Source organism: Grampus griseus (assembly GCF_964374135.1).
Source record: "Grampus griseus genome assembly, chromosome: 6".
Lineage (NCBI taxonomy): Eukaryota > Metazoa > Chordata > Mammalia > Artiodactyla > Delphinidae > Grampus > Grampus griseus.
This window is the reverse complement of record NC_139000.1, coordinates 67,507,382-67,529,774: the sequence shown is the minus strand read 5'-3', so window position 1 is coordinate 67,529,774 and position 22,393 is coordinate 67,507,382. Positions and strand designations below refer to the sequence as shown.

Below are 22,393 nucleotides of genomic sequence, written 5' to 3'. Positions count from 1 at the left end.
ATTCCTGTTGTTTTTGGTGACTGTCCCCCATGGGTGAGGTTGGTTCAGTGGATTGTGTAGGCTTCCTGTTGGGGGGCACTGGCACCTGTGTTGTGGTGAGTGGGGCTGGATCTTGTCTTTCTGGTGGGCAGGACCACATCCGGTGGTGTGTTTTGGGGTGTCTGTGAACTTAGTATGATTTTAGGCAGCCTCTGTGCTAATGGGTGGGGTTGTGTTCCTGTCTTGCTAGTTGTTTGGCATGGGGAGTCCAGCACTGGAGCTTGCTGACCGCTGGGTGGAGCTGGGTCTTAGTGTTGAGATGGAGATCTCTGGGACAGCTCTCTCCAATTGATGTTAGGTGGGGCCGTGAGGTCTCTGGTGGTCCAATGTCCTGGACTCTGCTCTCCCACGTTGGAGGCTCAGGCCTGACACCCGGCCGGAAAACAAAGACCCTGTCAGCCACATGGCTCAGAAGAAAAAGAAGAGAAAAAAGAAGAAAAAAGAAATTAAAAAAATATTTAAAAAATAAAAGGAAAAAAAATAGAAAGAAGAGAGCAACCAAACCAATAAACAAATCCACCAATGATAACAAGCACTAAAAACTAAACTAAGATAAATAAAAAAATCAGAAACAAATCAGTCGCAGACAGCAAACCCGAAGTCTACAGTTGCTCCCAAAGTCCACCGCCTCAATTTTGGGACAATTCGTTGTCTATTAAGTTATTCCACAGATGCAGGGTACATCAAGTTGATTGTGGAGCTTTAATCTGCTGCTCCTGAGGCTGCTGGGAGAGATGTCCCTTTCTCTTCTTTGTTTGCACAGCTCCTGGGGTTCAGCTTTGGTTGAACCCCGCCTCTGCGTGTCGGTCGCCCTCAGGCATCTGTTCCCAGACAGGAGGGGGTTAAAGCAGCAGCTGATTAGGGCTCTCTTGCTGTCTCAGGCTGGGGGGAGGGAGGGGTACAGAATGCAGGGTGAGACTGCGGCAGCAGAGGCCGGCGTGACATTGCAGCAGCCTGAGGTACAGTGTGTGTTCTCATGGGGAAGTTGTCCCTGGATCTCGGGACCCTGGCAGTGGCGGGCTGCACAGCAGCAGCAGCGTTAGCATTTCATGCCCATCTCTGGGGTCTGAGCTGACAGCCGTGGCTCACGACCATCTCCGGAGCTCACTTAGGCGGTGCTCTGCCTTCTGTGGGCACACGGGGAAGGAATCCCCTCTCCTTGTGCACTTCAAAACAGGCAGGTCCAGACTTTTATCCGGACTCCCTCCTGGCTAGCTGTGGTGCACTAGCCCCCTTCAGACATGTCTTCATGCAGCCAACCCCAGTCCTCTCCCCGCGCTCCGACCGAAGCCCAAGCCTCAGCTCCCAGCCCCGCCCACCCCGGCGGGTCAGCAGACAAGCCTCTCGGGCTGGTGAGTGCCGGTCGGCACCGATCCTCTGTGCGGGAATCTCTCCGCTTTGCCCTCCGCACCCCTGTTGCTGTGCTCTCCTCCGCGGCTCCGAAGCTTCCCCCCTCCGCCACCCGCAGTCTCCGCCCGCGAAGGGCCTTCCTAGAGTGTGGAAACCTTTCCTCCTTCACAGCTCCCTCCCACTGGTGCAGGTCCCGTCCCTATTCTTTTGTCTGTTTATTCGTTTTTCTTTTGCCCTATCCAGGTACGTGGGGACTTTTTTGCCTTTTGGGAGGTATGAGGTCTTCTGCCAGCGTTCAGTAGGTGTTCTGTAGGAGTTGTTTCACACGTAGATGTATTTTTGATGTATTTGTGGGGAGGAAGGTGATCTCCACGTGTTAGTCCTCCGCCATCTTGAAGGTCCCCCCAGATTGTGTTTTTGTTGTTAAGTCTTGCATGGCAGTTGCTACATGTTGGCTACTCTGTTCCACAGGTCTTCTTATTCTGGGGTACCAGAGTCAAAGAGAAGCTCCTTTTGGGGACATGCTGCTCTTGTGGCAGAAGGCAAACAGCAGAACCTTTTTTTTCTTTTCCTTTGTGCATCATCTAGTTTCACTTGCTCATAGGGTGCCAAATGCAGAGGCCTCTTGCCCACCCTTCAGAGTCCCTCCTGCCCTGTGCATTGTTATTGTTATGTTATGGAGACTCTGGATTTAAAAAAAATTTTTTTTATTGGAGTATAGTTGGTTTACAATGTTGTGTTAGTTTCTGCTGTGCAGCAAAGTGAATCAGTTATACATACATATATCCACTCTTTTTTAGATTCTTTTACTGTAGAGGGCATTACAGAGTATTGAATAGAGTTCCTTGTGCTATAAAGTAGGTCCTTATTAGTTATCTGTTTTATATATGGTAGTGTGTATATGTCAACCCCAATCTCCCAATGTATCCCTCCCCCCGTTCCCCCTTGGTAACCATAGATTGTTTTCTATGTCTGTGACTCTATTTCTGTTTTATAAATAAGTTCATTTGTACCACTTTTTTTTAGATTCCACATTTAAGCAATATCATATGATATTTATCTTTCTCTGTCTGACTTTCTTCACTATAACAATTTCCTAAGTCCATGTTGCTGCAGATGGCATTATTTCATTTTTATGGCTGAGTAATATTCCATTGTATATATGTGCCACATCTTCTTCATCCATTCCTCTGTTGATGGACACTTAGGTTGCTTCCATGTCCTGGCTATTGTAAATAGTGCTGCAGTGAACATTGGGGTGCATGTAGAGTCTGGATTTTTTTTACATTCCTCTGTAGAGTGTGTTTTTTAAAGCAGATAGTAAGTTGATTGGACTCAAAATGGAAACTTGGTGTTTTGGGTGCAACTCTAATCTCAGTTCAGTTCTTTATCTTTCGCGCAATTGTTTGAAGTCTGTCCCATGCAAGTGAGGTCAGCCAGAGATTTGAGCCCAGTTTATAAACAGAATTTGAGCCTTCCTGTCTCTGGTCTCTCCTTTTCAGGATTCCTTCCTCACTTTCTAGCATCTGTGGTTGTCTCAAACTTCATCCTCTGGTTCTTCAGTCAAGAAGGATGGAAGGTTTTCTATTCACATTTTAGCTGCCTTGCCTGGCACAGGCTGGAGCCTGCCTTCAGACTGGAAGCACTGAAAAAAAAAAAAAAGGAAGCTTAACACAGAGACTCACCCAGTACCATTCTCTTCTCCCACCTGTTGGTTCGGCTCCAGAATTTGCCTATCTTTGTTGCTCTTTAGTGCTCACAGGTAGTCATTTTCATATTTTGTCCAGAGTTTATATAAAGCAATGACAGATTTTATCCTCAGCTTTAGTGGGGTTTGGGAGATGAGAGAGTAGAGGAATAGACAGGTACAGTCATCCCTCCATATCTGGGGGTTCCACATCTGTGCATTGAAAATATTTTTGAAAATTCCGGAAAGTTCCCCAAGGCTCAAGTTGAATTTTCCATACACTAGCAGCCATTTACATAACATTTACATTGCACTGGGTATTGTAAGTAATCTAGAGATGATTTAAAGTATACAACAGGTTGTGCACAGGGTATCTGCAAATACTACAGCATTTTATGTAAGGGACTTGAGTATCCAGAGATTTTGGTAGCTATGGGGGGTCCTGGAAGCAGTCCTCCACGGATACTGGATACTGAGGGATGTCCATACTGGAGGCGTATTCTTGGAATCCGTCTGTCACAGAGAAGATTGGGAGGGCTCAGTGTGTCCTTACCAGGATAAGCGGCGCGAATCAAGCCCTGTGAATCAGCCTAGGGATCTTTCTCAGTGTGCTGGAGTGGCCTGCCCAACCTGCCTGCAATGACATAATGGTTTCCTTAGAGGGTTCCTGTACCCCGGGAGTTTCAGAATTACATGTGGAAGTAGTGAAATGAAATTAATGGAAAGACAAAGAGCAAAACCCCATAGAAGAGATTAAGAGGACAAATGACAAGGAGGAGTGTCGCAGAAGTCAAGGGAGAGAGTATTACAAAAATGAGTGAGGGGATGGACGCCATGAAGATGTGCATAATGGTAAAAACCTGGGGACCAGTGACTGGATTTGGAAATAAGGTGGTACTTTTGAGGCCTTGGCTGAAGCAAGGAGTGAATAGAATGAGATTTGATAGATGGCGCATGAGTAGGGGGTGAGGAAGGCAAGCCTGTATCTGTAGACAGCCCTTTCTAGCAGAGAGAAGTGGAGGGGAGAGAACTGGAGGAGAGTGAACTCCAGTGAGGGTTGTTGTTGTTTATTGTTTTCCTTTAAAAGTGGGAAAGACTGCAGCATGTTTAAATACTGATAGAGGGAATTCCCGCACTTTTACTACCAAGGGCCTGGGTTCATTCCCTGGTCGGGGAACTAAGATCCCACAAGCTGCATGACGTGGCCAAAAAACAAACAAACCCACCCCCCCCAGAACTGACAGAAAGCAGCCAGTAGGAGGAAAAGGTGAAACCACTGACGGGCTCCACAGAAGGGGTCCTTGAGAAAGAGGTCGGGGAGATTTAGGGCAGGGGTGAAGGAATTGGCTTTGGGCCAAGAGGAGGAACTCTTTTTTTTTTAAAATTGGAGTATACTTGATGTACAATATTGTATAGGTTACAGGTGTACAATATAGTGATTCACAATTTTTAAAGATTATACTCCATTTATAGTCATTATAAAATATTGACTGTATTCCCTGTACAATATATACTTGTAGCTTAAAAATTTTTTTTAATTAATTTTTATTCGAGTATAGTTGTTTTACAATGTTGTGTGAGTTTCTACTATATATCCTTGTAGCTTTTTATGCATAATATTGATAGTTTATACCTCTTAATCCCCTACTGGTATATTGCCCCTCTCTCTTTCCCTCTCCCCACTGGTAACTGATGGTTTGTTCTCTACATCTGTGAGTCTGCTTCTTTTCTGTCGTATTCACTAGTTTGTTGTAATTTTTAGATTCCACTTCCACATGTAAGTGATATCATACAGTATTTGTCTTTCTCTGTCTTATTTCACTTAGAATAATAGCCTCCAAATCCATCCATGTTGTTGAAAATGACAAAATTTTATTCTTTTTTATGTCTGGGTAGTATTCCATTGTGTGTGTGTGTGTGTGTGTGTGTGTATATATATATATATGTATATATATATATACACACACACACACATACACACCACATCTTCTTTATCCATTCATCTGTTAATGGACACTTAAGTTGCTTCCATATCTTGGCAATTGTAAATACTGCTGCTATGAACATTGATGTGCATGTATCTTTTCGAATTCGTGTCTTTCTTTCTTTCAAATATATACCCAGGAGTGGAATTGCTAGGTCATATGGTAGCTCTATTTTTAGTTTTTTGAGAAACCTGCATACTGTTTTCTACAGTGGCTGCATCAATTTACATTCCCACCAACAGTGTACAAGGGTTCCCTTTTTTCCACATCCTCTCTGACATTTGTTACTTGTGTTCTTTTTGATGATAGTCATTCTGATAGGTGTGACGTGATATTTCACTGTGGTTTTGATTTGCATTTCCCTGGTCATTAGCAGTTTTGAGCATCTCTTTGTGTGCCTGTTGGCCATCTGCATGTCTTCTTTGGAAAAATGTCTATTCAGATCTTCTGCCCATTTTTTTTTTTTTTTTTTTACGGTATGCGGGCCTCTCACTGTTGTGGCCTCTTCCGTTGCGGAGCACAGGCTCTGGACGCGCAGGCTCAGTGGCCATGGCTCAAGGGCCCAGCCGCTCCGCGGCATGTGGGATCTTCCCGGACTGGGCCACGAGCCCGTGTCCCCTGCATCGGCAGGTGGACTCTCAACCACTGCGCCACCAGGGAAGCCCCTGCCCATTTTTTAATCAGGCTTTTTGGGGTTTTTTTGATGTTATATGAGCTGTTTATATATGTTGGATATTAACCCTCCTTACTGCTCATATCATTTGCAAATATTTTCTCCCATTTCATAGGTTATCTTTTTGTTTTGTTGGTGGTTTCCTTTGCTGTGTAAAAGCTTTTAAGTTTAATTAGGTCCCATGTGTTTATTTTTGTTTTTATTTCCTTTGCTTTACGAGACAGATCCAAAAAAAATATTGCTACGATTTATATCAAAGAGTATTCTGCCTGTGTTTTCTTCTAAGAGTTTTATGGTTTCTGGTCTTACATTTAGGTCTTTAATCCATTTTGAGTTTATTTTTGTATATGGTATTAGAGAATGTTCTAACTTCATTCTTTTACATGTAGCTGTCCAGTTTTCCCAGCACCAGTTATTGAAGAGACTGTCTTTTCTTTATTGTATATCCTGGCCTCCTTTGTTGTAGATTAATTGATCATAAGTGCATGGGTTAATTTCCAGGCAGGAGCTCTTCTTAAAATGGATTCCATTTAATATGATGAACTCTCTGGGCATACTCACAAATTCTGAAGTTTGCATAGATAAACATTAAAAATAGATTAAAAAAAAGTAAAGTATTGCATATCCTCTTTATCATGATGAAAATATCCTTTTCCCTCTTCCAGGCTCATGACCCTAGTTAGCTGTTACGTTACAGTTTCTTTCCTTTTGCCAGACTCTTTTCAAATGCCTTTCTTTAATTTTGCCTAATGATGGGAAGTCAAATTGTTATGGCTTCCCAGCAAGTTCTCTTTAACCTTTACTTAACTCAGAGTTTAACTCGGGGCTTTCCATACTAGATAACTTTCATGGCTATGCACCTAAAAGAAACTTATTAACATCTTTGACCAATTTTTTTCTTGGTTCATAGTCAGAATGGGCACAGAGACTAGGAAATGTACCACAGGAAGAGAAGGGAGTGTTCTTAAACAAAAAAAAAGCTACTAAAATTGAGCAATTTCTGGGAAGGATAAAATATTTTTCTTTTACGTGAGCTTAAAGGCTGTAAGATTATGTGAGGTTGGGGACCTGCAGTTATGTTGTGGTTAATGATAGGTTTCAGTGAATGTTCTGAACATAAAAACATAATGAGAAAACACATAAATTCTGATTAAATTCACCCTTAAGCCACAGTAAATAATTTTGGGTGGAAGAGAAATGAATTAGACTTTAAACTTCTTTCCTCTCTTCAGAGGTAGATCACTACCTCCGTAAATTCAACCCCATAAATGTACTTTCATTACAATAACTTAAATTTTTTGTCGGAGGAGGAGATTCAGTTAACAATTTCATTCCCTGAACATGGTCAGTAAGGATTTTGCTGCGTCACATTTTGCTTTTGAAAAACCAGCTTCAGGAAAGTCCATGAATTGGTGAGTTTGGTGGTGGGCATTTATCTGTTCTTTTCTTGTAGCAGCAGGAAATGGGGGCATTAAGCACATTTTAGTTGCCAGAGAGCTTGGCAGGCCTTGTAGGAAGGTTCTTGCAGTATCTCTGAGGGGAAGTTGGTTCCCTCAGTAGAAGTAACAGCAGAAGAGAATGTTGTGCCCTGTGTGCGGGGTTCCAGGGTGCGACAGGGCCATGACAGGAGAGCGCTCCTGGCTGCTCTGGGCTTCGGGGGGCTCCACGGGGCAGCTTGGGCATTCAGCTTTGTTTCTCAGTGCCTGCCCCTGGTATCCCCTGGTATCTCCTTTGTTCGAAGCAAAGAGGGCTGAACCCTTGGGTAGGCGTCAGTGAAGACAAGTTTGTATGGAGCTGTGTGGTCTCAGGCTGCTTTCAACCCCACTCCACCCCTTTGGAGCCCTTCCCTGAGAACAGAGACTTTCTGACCAAAGCCACTTGGCAGTTAACTGGTTTTCAGCCAGGGTTTTCTGGGCATTTCCATTTCTCTCTGAAGCCCAGGGCCTGACGCTTCTGGTTCCCTGCTGCAGTTGGTTTAGCACTGAACAGACACCAGTGTGAGGTACTTGCACACTAAGGAGAGTAGGAGCATGGAGTTGATTCTTGGGTTCTTGTTTAGCCCATTCCTTCCATCAACCCCGACGTACACAGTCAGCTTCCAGTCGCCTCGGGTCACTGGGCTTCCTCTTGCTGTTTGCCAGCATGGGGCCCCCGAGAAGGCAGCCCAGGCTGCAGGTCCGGTAACTGCTGCTGAGATGTGTTTTTAAACCTACCCAGAGGGTATTACAGGGAGTTCAACTGAAGCATCTCCTATTTCCCCCTTTGAGCCCTAGAGAGACGAATTCTCCGGCTTCCTAACTCCCTCCTCCCATCCCAGCAAGCATTTTCAGGCCCCGGTTTGGGTTTATCGACAACCATGTGTATAATTCATGCAAGACAGGTTACAGTGGAGCGTGTTACCTCTGCTAGTCAAGCATGGCTCAGTAATGCTGCTCCACATTTTGGCCAGGAAGTAGGTTTTATTGGTATTTGGGCCTGATGTCTTCCTGTCCGGAAGCCTTCCCTTTCCCTTGGTGAGGTTGTTTTAGCAAGCACCATCAGGGAAAACCTACCTTCCTCTTGTCCAGTTGGATAAATGGCTTTCAGGCAAAAACAGGGCATTGTGTAAAGCAGAAGTTCTCGGAGGATGGGGGGGGAATGTTTGCTCAAGAGAGTTTGCCCTGGGCGGTGGGAGGCTGAGACTGCCCCGGTAGGCGGTGGGTGCCCAAGCTGAGCCCTGGTGCTGCAGGGTGCTTCGTGGTGGTGTTGCAGTCGCATCTTGGCCTTTTTAGAACTGTGGGATGCTTTGGGAAGAGAGCGCTTCCTACACTCTTCAGTAAAGGGTGTCTTGCTTTTCCTATCCCATTGTTTTCATATAGCCTGAAATAATGGGGGTGCTGATGCCAGAGAGCTGAGAAGTGAAAGGTTCATTGCCTCCATTTATTGGCCTTTTCTACTGGGTTTTCTGTGAGATCGAATAGAGGCAGGAGATAAATCTCAGCAGGAGCTCTTGGGAGCACAGAGAAAGAGGTGGTGGGACCTGAAAAACAGAAGTTAGCTCCACAGTGAACAGGTTGGGGGAGGGAGGTGGAGAGAGCAGGCACAGGGGAGACCTTCCCAGTGGCCCAGGGCGGCTGAGGTAGAATGTGCGTGGGGAGTGGGAGAGAGAGGGGGCAGCTGTGGTTGGGGAGGCCGAGGCAGGTCCAGGAAGGCTTGCATACTATGCTGGAAAGTTGGGTTTTATCTGGAAGATTTTTAATCTGAGGAGTGAAAGGTGCGATTTTGGTTTTAGAGAGTTGATTTTGACCACACTATGAGGATGGAAGTAGGAGTGGCGGGAATGATGCAGGAAGCCCGGGGGATGGGTTGTCACATGACCCACATGAGAAATGGTCAGGGTCTGAACTGAGGGGGAGAGACACACCGAGGAGCTGTGAGGCGGGCACACTTGGGGAATGACTGGACCGTGAAGGCGTCTGACTTGAGAGAGGAGTGAATGGCAGTATCTCTCTCGAAAGCCGGAAACAGGAGGAAGAGTGCTTAAGGGATAGAGGAGAGGATGACTTCTCAGCAAGCATTTGTAGAACTGGGTTGAATGGAAACCATGAGCCTTATTCCAAGGCAAGGGCCCCCAAGGTGTGTGCTTATTTTCCTTGCAGGAGAGATTTTGGGCCTCACAGGGTGTTACCGGTGAAGATCCACCAGCCCGACCCGTTTGTCCCAAGCGAAGAGGATATGGATCTGCTCACGACGTATAAACAAGATTACAACCCGTACCCTGTCAGTCGAGTGGACCCCATCAAACCTCAGGACAGTAAATACCCACGCGGGGGCAAGATGGAGTGTCTGCCTACTTACAAAGGTGGGAGAGTGCCCGAGGCGCAGGTTGGGGGAAGGATGGGCTGAGCCTGAGTGCTGGCTGGGAAGTGGGTTTTATACACACACCCTCAGCGCGGAGGTTGGGCAGAGTACTTTTTTTTTTAAAAACATCTTTATTGGAGTATAATTGCTTTACAATGGTGTGTTAGTTTCTGCTGTATAACAAAGTGAATCAGCTATACATATACATATGTCCCCATATCTCTTCCCTTTTGCGTCTCCCTCCCACCCTCCCTATCCCACCCCTCTAGGTGGTCGCAAAGCACCGAGCTGATCTCCCTGTGCTATGCGGCTGCTTCCCACTAGCTACCTGTTTTACATTTGGTAGTGTAAAATACTTGAGGACGTGTCCTCAAGTCCATCCTCTTCGTCTGCGTCTATATTCCTGTCCTGACCCTAGGATCTTCAGAAACGTCTTTTTTTTTTTTTTGATTCCATATACCTATGTTAGCATATGGTGTTTGTTTTTCTCTTTCTGACTTACTTCACTCTGTATGACAGACTCTAGGTCCATCCACCTCACTACAAATAACTCAGTTTCGTTCCTTTCTATGGCTGAGTAATATTCCATTATATATATGTGCCACATCTTCTTTATCCATTCATCTGTCGAGGGACACTTAGGTTGCTTCCATGTCCTGGCTATTGTAAATAGTGCTGGGCAGAGTACTTTTTGTGGCCAAATCTGGCCTGAAGCCTGTTTCTGTACAGCTAGAGAGCTAAGAATGCTTTTTAAATTTTTGAATGCTTAAAAAAAATGAGAAAAAGACTATTACTTTAGAACATGTGAATAGTAAGTGAAATTCAAAGTTCAGTGTCATGGCTGTGTTTTGCTGGAACACAGCCACACCCATCTGGTTTCTCTGTTATCTATGGCTACGTTTGTGCTACAGCAGCAAAGCTGAGGGGCTGAGACAGAGACCGTATGGCATGCGAGGGCTAACACATTTAATATCTGGCCGCTTACAGAAAATATCTGCCAACCCCTGCCTCAGCTTGCCGTTCCCATCCTATATGAGGGAAGCATTTCAAGTTTAGGCTTAGTTGAGTTCCACCACTGACTGATGGATTGGTTCATTAAAAAAATTATGAAAACGTAACATACAGGAAAAATGCGCAAATACATAATGATACAGACCAGTGAATTTTGAGTAAATACACGTGGAAACAGGATGCAGATCAAGACATATAGCATTGATACTCCCTTCCAGTTACCATTTCCACCCAGTATAGAACCATTATGCTGACTTTTAACTTCATAAATTACTTTTGCCAGGTTTGAACTTCATTTTAATGGGACGATTGCATTCTTCATTGAGCACCTCCTGCATCCCAGGCATGGTATTGGGAACTGTGACCTGCCCTTGACTTTACAGTCTAGTAGGAGAGACAGGGTGTGGAGTGGCGGGTGTGGTAGCGCAGGCAGCGTGTCGCTCTCTCCGTGCAGCACGAGCCACAGGGCTGAGACCATGAGGATGGAGGCCCGCTTTGTGACCATTAACTTTGCTGCTTACGATGCACGTGGCTGCCTTAAAAGTATGTGCTAAACTGTTCCTGTCACATGTCTGTGGGTGTCTATGTGATCGTGATGATAATGGCTTTTACTTAGCCATGCCAAACACTTAGCCGAGGGGAGGTGGGGAGGCTTGAGGGGTTGTAGGAATCTTCCTGAAGCCCTTCCAGGAGCTCTAGATCTATTATTCTTGAAGATTCTGCATGTGGCTGAGCTCCTCTGCTTTTTCTTTTTGTGTGTGTGTGTGTGTGTATGTGTGTGTGTGTGTGTGTGTGTGTGTGTGTGTGTCCTTTTACTTTCTTACCTTCAGTGTCATCCTCTTCCACTCTTCTGTAGCTGCCTTCTGCCAAGCCACATTCTGGATGTCGTCGTACCCCTGCATGGCTCCACCTTCGTGCCCTCCACCACCGGGTCCTTCTGGCTTGCTCCCCTATTTACGCCCACCTTGACAGTCCTTGGCCTCACTGGGATCTCCAGCCCACTGACGCCTCAGCCTTCCTTCTCAGCATCAGCCCCGCCTGTGCTGTCATCAGACAGCCTATTCCACATTATATCACTGCAGCCCGTCTCCTACTCCCTCTCTCTTCTGTCCTGCGGTTGCTTCCTCCTAGCAGCAACCGAACCCTGTCTTCTCCATGTCTACACCTGGACATGTGCCTGAGCGTCGCTCCGACCTTGTCAGCTCATCTCCACTATCCACAGAATGGAAGCAGAGAGGGCTTTTGCAGATGACGTGACCTCTGCCTAAAACTCCTTAAGTAATTATTATGGTTCTTAGGATAAAATCCTCTGCTTCCTTGCAGATTTGGTTCCTTCTCCCTGAGCCCCTCTGCTCCGACCACAGGAACTTCTTTCAGTTCCTTTGCTCTAGTTCTTTTCTGTCTCAGGGCATTTTGCACTGCTCTTCCCTCTTTAGAGAGCTGTCCTCCTGTCTCCTGTCCAGCATCATCCTTCAACGAGTGGCAGAAGGATCACGCCTTCAGAGGGAGTCCCAGACCTTCCCTCATGTCAGACCAAACACACCCTGTTAGGTGCTCTAAGAGTGTCTTGTGCTCGCTTGTTTTGTAATTCATTTTGTAATTTTGTTTAACATTGTCTCCTTGGCTAGACTGCAAGCTCCTGGAGGGCAGGGATCTTTTTCTTTGCCTGTTACCCTCAACAAAGCAGGCACCATAGCAGATGTTTTACTAAGGGGTCAGCGCAACCAGGCATGCGGTGGGATGGCACTCAGGCCTCTGCAGGGCTCGTTTGTCTCCCTTTTCATCCAGTGTTTACAGGAGGGCCAAAAATGGATGCTGAGAACCAGGAAAAAACAAAGCTGCCGTGAGCACTTCCTTCACTGGGGGAGGGGCAGGGACTTGGTCGGGCTCATCCAGCTACATCCTCTACTTTCCACATCCTCCCTGTGGGCTGCCTGGATTTACACATCTTGGAATAGTTAGAGATTCTTCAGAACAACTGCCTGCTCAGCTCAGTTTTCCTTCCCCGCCTTGCCCTACATGCAGGGAGAGGTCTAGGGGTGAGAAATGCTCCTTGCTTTCCTTAGGGGTTGGCAAGGATGGAGTAGCCTAGTGGTGTTATTTTAAGGAAAGTCCCCCCACTTCCTCTCACAAAATACTCACCCCTCAAAATCAACACACAGAAAAAAAAAAAAAAAAAAAAAACAATCCTAATACTTAAGTTTTAATCTCTCCTACCTCCAGCTCTCCCATATTCCTCCCCTTCTCCAAACAGTTACATCTCAAATTGCCCTCTGCAAACCAGAGAATAGTATTCCGCTGCTAAAACTGAATCATGGCTGACTTTTCCCTACTGAGAAAGTTAAGATTGAGAAAACCTTATTTTCTTCTCTTTTATTTTTCTTAAACTTCTGGCACCTGTTAACTGCTATCTACTTACACGTATTTAATGAATGTATACCAGTGAAGTAGCAACAGGACTCTTCTGAACCAGGCAGGCTTAGACCCTTTGTTTTTTTTAGTTTAGTTTTGTCTGTGTTGGGTCTTCGTTGCCGTGCACGGGCTTTCTCTAGTTGCGGTGAGTGGGGGCTACTCTTCGCTGGGGTGCACGGGATTCTCATCATGGTGGTTTCTCTTGTGGCGGAGCACAGGCTCTAGGCGCGCGGGCTTCAGTAGTTGCAGCATGTGGGCTCAGTAGTTGTGGCACGCAGGCTCAGTAGTCGTGGTGCATGGGCTTAGTTGCTCTGCAGCATGTGGGATCTTCCTGGCCCAGGGATTGAACTCGTGTCCCCTTCATTGGCAGGCGGATTTTTTTTTTTTTGAATTTTTGGCTGTGTTGGGTCTTTGTTGCTGCACATGGGCTTTCTCTAGTTGCGGTGAGTGTGGGCTACTCTTCGTTGCAGTGTGTGGGCTTCTCATTGTGGTGGCTTCTCTTGTCGTGGAGCACGGGCTCTAGGCGTGTGGGCTTCAGTAGTTGTGGTGCACGGGCTCCAGTAGCTGTGGCTTGCTGGCTCTAGAGCACAGGCTCAGTAGTTGTGGCACACAAGCTTAGTTGCTCTGTGGCATGTGGGATCTTCCCTGACCGGGGATCGAACCCGTGTCCCCTGCATTGGCAGGCAGATTCTTAACCACGGTACCACCAGGGAAGTCTCAACCCTTTGCTTTTATTCTGGCTACATATGTACTTGAGGGTGGATTTCGTAGTTCTCCTCTGAAATTCAGGTTTAAAAAGAAACAAATCAGTTTGTAGTCAAAAGAACATATCTGTCATGAGAACTCACCTATAGGTGTCAGTTTGCAGTCTGTGTGTCTTACTAGTTCTTTGAATAATACTTGTCATATCATATAATCTCAGTGGTTTATTTTTTCCATGACTCCTCTATGGTACAGTGGCTTCCAAAACTTGGTCTTGAATGCCAAACACGTACTTACAGTTTTTAGCACAGGAGATGCAGCAACAAAGGTGTGTTTAGTGAGGGAATAAATGAACGAATGGTTCTGGATCACCGTTTACGAGGGCTCCAGGTGACACCTTTTGGCATTAGATTTGCGCAAATCCCCATCAGGTCTGTTACTCTGTGGGTGCAGGCCAAGAGCAGGAGTGAAGATTAGAGAAGACCCATGACGTTTGCTCTGCCCTGTGGTTGGTCCTGCACAGCCTCACGCATCTTTGAGGGTCCACACCCTTGCCTTATCTCTTGGTTTATCACTCATTTGATGACTTGTTTCTCTTGTGGAAATTTGCTTTCCTAAGTCTTTTTCGTAGCAACCTTCATAGTTTTGTGGCCATACATTGATTCTCCTTACAAAGGAGGGGAAAATAGAAATCAAAGACCAAGGTCATTAAATATATGTATTTCAATGGGTGCATCTATATTACGTCTATATGCTCTGCTTACTATTGGTTCCATAGGAAAAATATTCAAAGTTTTCTCTTACTACTCTTATGGCCAGCACCTCTACTGGGCTTCAGAAAACCACCAGTAATATATGCTCCAGTAGCATTTGGTTGTAATTTTGACATTTTCAAAACGCTGTGCAATTGGAAAGACTGAGAGTGTAATTAGTTGATACTCAGCTTCAGGTTTAGCTAAGTTTTTTTTTTTAAAGACACATTATTGAATGGAATCTCTTTTAAAGAGGTTCTTGCCAATTACACACATGACACTCTGGCCCTGAAGGGCTTTTACTGGTGGCTTTTCAGGCATGTGAATAGTTTGTCATGTGGAATTCTGAGGTTTTCAGGGTCCTGTGGAGGTTTTTTGTAACATATGCTGGGTGGAGGAAGTTAGGAGGTTAGATAATAATGTGGTTTCAGCTGTATTGTTGGGTATCAGAAATCACATGAGGCAACTTTCAGTTTAGGAACCTGTTTTCGTAACACTTCATCCATCCCAGAAGAGGGCCAGAAAACCCTGTCCTACCCACCCCCAGGCACCTTGAGGCAGTGTGTAGGCATCTACAGGTAGATGCCCCCATTTCAGTGAGGCTTAAAGTCTGAGGGGGAAACATGTGGTTTATATTCAGCGAGATGGTTCCCTCTAAGGCCCCCTAATGCTTTCAAGATGCTGATAGAGCCATTAATGGCTCTTGGAGAAAGATTAGATTTTCAATTAAAATGAAGCCAATTTAAAATAAATAGTTGGTAGTATTATTAGCCTAAAATCAGCTTAAGAGTGTGCCTGGGGGGTGGGGTATGTCAGGCCTTACAGAGTGGTAGAGTGAGGAGCCTGACAAATTCTCTTCCCAAAAAAGGAACAAAATAGTAAAAACCAATCATTTTAGGACTCTGGAAATCAACCAAAGGCATACAACAAATTGTGAACCATTTATTCAGGAAAAACTACTAAACCTTGTTATGAACAGTGGGGGTGTGTGGTGTTTTATCCTGGGGCTGCTTCCATCACCCCTCCCCCAAGTTCCCTCTGTGTGGTAGGTTCTGCCTGGGTAGGCTGGGCTGTGAAAACCAGCAGCTCTGCTGCCAGTGGGGGCTGATTGGAGTAAAGTACATACGCAGGCATTCCCATAAAAAAATTGTGATATGAATGGCAAAATAACCAGGGAAGACAACTTGTGCAGTTAGTCTGAGGTTGCAGTACTACTTGAAGCAAGCAGCAGTCCAGTAGAAGAGTCAGAAATTTCCCAGAGAGATCCAGAGAATGAGACAGACACAGAGTAGGCCTTGATAAGCTCATACGTATTCCTGGTGGTCTGGAAGACTGTGCATATGGGCAAGGCAGTGTGCAGGCTCAAGAGATCAGAGAAAGGGTCTAGTTATTTACTCATCTTTCCTGGCTGGATATGATGCCTAGTGCATGTGCAGAGGAGACAAGAGACAGCCCAGCAGAAAATAAAAGCCGGGGAAGACTTGTTAGTTGCCTGATCTTTGACTCTATTCTCCAACCCACACACGGATCCATTAGCAAATGGCGAAAGCCTTAGCGGCTTAAGGTGATGAAGTATAACTTCTGGTGAATCATAGGCTGATTGCTAAACTATGCTGATAGAGGGTGGCGCTTAGGAACCTAGGCTTAAAAATAAAATCAATTAAAAAGAAAACACTCAGCAAAAACATCAGTGGCCGCACGTTGCAGGGGAGATAAGTCTCTATAGAATTACTGCAGGCAGGTCACTAAACAAACAGCAAAAACTATTCCCGGTGGAAGATCAGAATCCAGGGTTGCTGAGGCATATTGTCCAAAGTGTTGAGTTTTTAACAAAAAATGATGAGGCATAAAAAGAAACAGGGAAGTGTGATCCAGGAAAAAAGCAGTTAATAGAAACTATCTCTGAAGAGGCCCAGATGTTAGACCTAGCAGACAGATATTTCAAAGTAGCTATTATAAATACGTTCGAAGAACAACAGGAAACCCTGTTTAAAGAAATAAAGGGAAATATAAAAACAGTTTCCAGTCAAATAGAGAATACTATAAAGGGAGATCCTAAAAATAATTGAATGAAAACTCTGCAATGGGAAGGACAGTCATCAAAATAAAAAAATTCATTAGAGGTGCTTAATAGCAGATTTGAGCTGACAGAAGAAAGAATCCATGAAAATGGAGATCTCAGTAGAGATTATCCAATCTGAAGAATGAGAAAAAATTGAGAAAAATGAACTCAGAGACTTGCGAGATACCATTAAGTGTACCAACAGACAGATAATGGGAGGCCCAGAAGAAGAAGGGGCAGAAAAGTATTTAATTGTCGAAACTGTTAAGTTTGATGAAAAATATTAATCTGCACATCCAAGAAGCACAATCCAAAGAGAAGAGATGCAAAGAGATCCACCCCTATTCACATAACAGTCAAACCGTTGAAAGCCAAAGATTTGGAAAAGAGCAAAAGAGAAACAACTCATCACATACGGGGAAATGACAACAATAACTAACCTCTCATCAGAAACAGTGGTGTGACCTACTCACAGTACTGAAAGGAAAAAAAATCCTGTCAACCAAGAATTCTATAACTATTAAAGATTATGCTTCAAAAATGATGGGAAACGAGGTGAGAAAGTGGCATGGACATATAGACACCACCCAATGTAAAATAACTAGCTAGTGGGAAGCAGCTGCATAGCACAGGGAGATCAGCTCAGTGCTTTGTGACCACCTAGAGGGGTGGGATAGGGAGGGTGGGAGGGAGACGCAAGAGGGAAGAGATATGGGGACATATGTATATGTATAGCTGATTCACTTTGTTACACAGCAGACACTAACACACCATTGTAAAGCAATTATACTCCAATAAAGATATTAAAAAAAATGATGGGAAAATATATTCCCAGATAAACAGAGACTGAGTTTATTTGTAGCTCACTGACTTGCCTTACAAGAAATAATAAAGGAAGTCCTTCAGGCTAAAAGAAAAGAATACTGAATGTTAACACAAATCCATGCAAAGAATAAAGAGCACTGATAAAACTGCTTATATAGGTAAATATATACTTTTCTCTAAATTAAAAGACAACTACAGAACCAATAATTATGAAACTGTGGGGTTTATTCCAGGAATGCAAGATTGGTTTAACATCAGTAAATCAATTAATGTAATATACTATATTAATAAGGTAAAAGACAAACCTACATGATTGAAAGCCACAGATAAAGCATTTGACAAGATCTGATACCCATAAAAGCTCTCAGGAAACTAGGAATAGAAGGAAACTTCCTCAGCCTGATAAAGTGCTTCCACAAAAACCCCTATAGCTAACATCATACTGAATGTGGAAAGACTGAATGCTTTCCCCTTAAGATTGGGAACATGGCTAGGATAGCAGTTCTCACCTCTTTTATTCAACATTGTAGTTGAGGTTCTAGCCAGTGCAGTAATGCAAGAAAAACAAATAAATAAATGCATCTAGATTAGAAAGGAAGAAGTAAATCTGTCTTTATTCTCAGATAAGATAATCCTAAAGAATCCACAAAAAAAACCCTACTAGAATGAATTCATCAGTGTGTCAGTGTTGAAGAGCAATATATAAAAATTAGCATTGAAAAAATATATATTAGCATCGAAAATCTGAAAACAAAATTAAGGACAGTTTTCATTATAGCCTCAAAATGAATAAAATATTTGTAATAAGTTAAAAAAAATAAATGTAAGACTTGTACGCTGAAAAGTACAAAATAGTGCTGAGAGAAATAATATGGAAACAGGTAGCGATAGTCCATGTTCATAGACTGGAAGATTCAATACAGTTAAGATACAGTTCCACCCAAATTTATTTATAGATTTAATGCTATTCCTATCAAAATTCCAGCAGGCTTGTTGTTGTTGTTGCAGAAATTGGCAAAGTGATCCTAAATTTTATATGTAAAAATCAAACCAAAAGAGCTGAAAATTTGTCTTTTTGACAAATGATGCTGACATATTAAATATCCACATGCAGAAAAGTGAGCATAGACCTTACTTCACGCCATACTAAAAAATTAACTCGAAAAGTGTTAGAGACCTAAATGTAAAAGGTAAAATTTTAAATCTTTTAGGCTAAGACATAGGGAAAAATTGAACTTGATGAAAATTCAAAACCTGTGTGCTTCAAGAGATACCAGCAAGAAAATGAAATGATAAGTGATAGACCAGGAAAAAATATTTACAAATCACATATCTACTATTGGACTTGTATCTAGAATATGCAAATAACTCTTATAACTCAAAAATAAGACAAACAACTGTTTTAAAAAACGGGCAAAGGATTTGAGTAGATATTTTACCAAAAAAGACACATGAATGGCTAATAAGCACATATAGAGATACTGAACATTTTTAGTCATCAGGGAAATGTAAATTAAAATACGATGAGATACCACTAAACACCCACTACAGAATGTCTATAATTAAAAAACAAACCATAATAACAAGTGTTGAAGATGTGGAGAAATGAGAACCTTCATACATTGCTGGTAGGAAAGTAAACTGGCACACCCACTTTGGAAGAGTTTGCAGTATCCTGAAAAGTTAAACATAGATTTAACATATAACCTATCAATTCTGCTTCTTGGTGTCTATGTAAGAGAAATGAAAAGATATATCCACACAAATACTTGTCTATCAATGTTCATAGCAGAAATTTTCATAATAGCCAAAAGGTGAAAACAACTCAAATGCCCATCAACTGATGAATGGATAAACAAAATTTGGTATATCCATATACTCTAGTACTATTCAACAATAAAAAGGAGTGAACTGATATATGCTATGACAGGGATAAACCTCCATTACATGCTTAGTGAATGAAGCCAATGCAAAACACTACCTACTGTGCAATTCTCTTTATAGGAAATGTCCAGAAAAAGGCACATTTATAGAGACCAACAACTGATAAATGGTTGCCCAGGGATGGGAATGAAAATTGCAGATGGGCTTGATTGATATTTTTTGGGTTGATGGAAATGTTTTACAAATAGATTTTTTTTTTAACATCTTTATTGGGGTATAATTGCTTTACAATGGTGTGTTAGTTTCTGCTTTATAACAAAGTGAATCAGTCATACATAAACATATGTTCCCATATGTCTTCCCTCTTGCGTCTCCCTCCCTCCCACCTACAAATAGATTTTTTAAATTTATTTTTTTATTGAAGTATAGTTGATTTACAATGTTGTGTTAATTTCTGCTGTACAGCAAGGTGACTCAGTATAACTAGATTTTGATTATAGATAGTTGCACAACTCTGTAGAAGTTATTGAATTGTGTATGAAGGATGGTACATTTTATTTTATGTTACACAAATCATACCTCAAGAAAGCTGTTTAAAGAAAGTGTGCCTGTGGACTCCACTGGTGTTGGCTATATACCTCAAAGACTCCTGGGAAGCTGCTTTCGTTTTCTTTGTAAAGTTGTAGGCAAGAGAATTCCCTGTGGATTCCGAGTTGGCTAGCCAACACAGTGCCCTTATTCCCTTGGAGCGCCATATTTGATTTGCATAGATTATAGGGGCTTAATGGCTGTCACGCCACGGATGACCAGGGAGGCCTGGTAGGTCTGGCTGGTGGCCCAGCAGTGGTGGGTTGTGAATCCCCTGTCTCACTGCCCTGCCTGCACCTTCACAGCCACTCTTTGCTGATTCACAGAGGCCACCTTCCCCTTAGAGGAGTGGAACTGTTCTTGGATCAGGGTAAACCAGCGGTTGGACTTCTCTGTTGGAATCGCTTCCCTGTATCCTCCCACGGCTGTGGACGCTCTAAAATCCCTGCATGCAGCCTTGTGGGTATGATGAGACTCCTCTAAATTTGTCTCTTCCGCACAGCAGCCCTCAGATACCACAAAGTTGGAACACCAAGCCCTTGGTTGAGGTGGTAGCAGGGATCTACTCTGTTCTTTGTCTCAGGGAACATCTCACTGGAGATTGGCTTGTGGCTTTGGGGCTTCTTGGAATACATGCAGGTTGAGTGACTGGATTTATGAGTGATTACCACTTCTGCTTTATTTTCAGCTGATTATTTACCCTGGAACCAACCAAGACGAGAACTGCTTCGTGTGCCACACAGCTACCGGCCAGCGTCAACCAAGTTTGATAGCCGAACCACACACCAGGATGACTACTCCATGAAGGGCCTGGTGAACACCAAGAGCTGTAAGCCTCCGGCCGCACTCAGGCTCTGTAACATCCCCCTGGAGGATCTGACAGACTACAAGATGAGCTACGTGGCCCACCCCATGGAGAAACGCTATGTGTATGAGCCGGAGAAGTTCAAGCCCTGTGAAATCCCCTTTGAAAGCCTTACCACTCACAACGAGTCATACCGGGGCCTGATGGGGGAGCCAGCCAAGAGCTTGAAACCTCCAGCCAGGCCTAGTGTGCTAGACACGCCGTTCTCTAACACCAGCGAATTTCGAGATAAGTACCAAGCTTGGCCAACGCCCCGGATGTTCTCCAAAGCTCCCGCCACCTATGTCGCTCCTGAAGAAAAGATGGACCTTCTGACAACAGTGCAGGCCCACTACACGTACCCTAAGGGTGCCCCAGCTCAGTCCTGCCGACCGGTGCTCTCGGTCAAGAAGGGTGGCCGCTTTGAAAGTTCCACCACGACCAAAGAGGACTTTAAGCAGTGGGTCGGCGTGCAGACCAAGCCAGTCAAGCCCGTCTCGCAGCTGAAACGTCCCACCGAGCCCTTGGACCACCTGACCACCACACGAGCCCACTATGTGCCCTGCCCTCCCGTCACTACCAAAAGCTGTAAGCCCACCTGGTCTGGCCTCCGACGGAATATCCCTGTGGAGGGCCAGACCACATATACCATCAGCTTTACTCCTAAGAAAATGAGCAGGTGCCTGGCTTCATACCCTGAGCCTCCCGGCTACATCTTTGAGAAAACAGATGCTTTGGGGCACAGAATATACAGGCCAGTTTCCCAGACAGGCTCTCGGCCGAGCAGCCGTCTTTCTGTAGGTGATTCAGAAAATCCTAACCAGCAGGAGTTGACAGTGTCAGCTTGATTTTGAAAGATTGTAACTTAGAAATTGCAGACTACTTTTAAAAGCAGATGATTGAGTTATTCGTTGGACAAAAAAAAAAAAAAAAAAAAAAGAATTCCCCAAAATGAAAAAAAAGAAATCTTCACCATCGTTTCCAGCACACTTGAATAAAATGAGAATCACTTGACTCAAGGAAAATGACATTTAATCACTGGGTAATTAGTCCCCTTAACCCTCCTTCTGCTGTCTTCCCCTCTTGGGTCCTTTACCTTGTGCTCATGGAATCAAAGCTGGTCTCTGAGGGTTTTTTTTCCCATCCAGATGTATTTTATTAATTTAATCATTGTATTAATTGACATTATGATTAACCCTTGCCGAGTATGAAGTGCCAAAGAATATAAACTTTACTTTGGGGGGATCGAATCTGCAGGTCCACGTGTTCACCCCACATGCTGTCTACACAGAGAGCAGGCTGTGTTCTTTGTGAGCTTCGGGGAGATTTCAGCCTAACTCTCTCATTGCCTCCGCGTCCCAGTGGGAGTGCCTTGGGCCTGATCTGGAGTCTTGTTTTGGGTTCTCTCTGCCCAGGGCTGTTGCACAGGGCATCTTTCTACCTCTTTACATCATGGCGTATGAGCACAAGCAGTGTTGTCTCAATGGGTGTGGGTCTGGTCATGGGAGTTGGAGGGGTAGGAAGAGGTTCTATGGCAGTCCCAGGAAAGCATGGACCTGCCAGACCTCTCTCACTCCCAAACCAGCGCAGGCTCTGAGTCCAGGGAGAGGAGGGGGAAAAAGGGACCCTTGGCAACCAGGCAGTTGGCAGCTGGCCCTTGAGCTGTGAGCTCTTTGAAATGCTCAGAACCTGGAAAAAATGGCCTCAGCTTGGGCTGGTTCCTGGACCTGCTTGTCCTA

At 44.2% G+C, this 22,393-nt stretch overlaps 1 protein-coding gene across 1 annotated transcript in view; it reads left to right on the top strand.

Moving 5' to 3' along the window:
• The window catches only part of SAXO1 (stabilizer of axonemal microtubules 1), a 92,409-nt gene extending 70,813 nt beyond the window's left edge, over positions 1-21,596 (top strand). Inside the window, exons 3-4 of the mRNA XM_082656995.1 lie at positions 9,373-9,575; positions 20,499-21,596. Coding sequence (XP_082513121.1) covers positions 9,373-9,575; positions 20,499-21,502 — 1,207 coding nt within the window. The 3' untranslated portion in view covers positions 21,503-21,596. The remainder of the gene's footprint in view (positions 1-9,372; positions 9,576-20,498) is intronic.
• Positions 21,597-22,393: the final 797 nt, after the last annotated feature.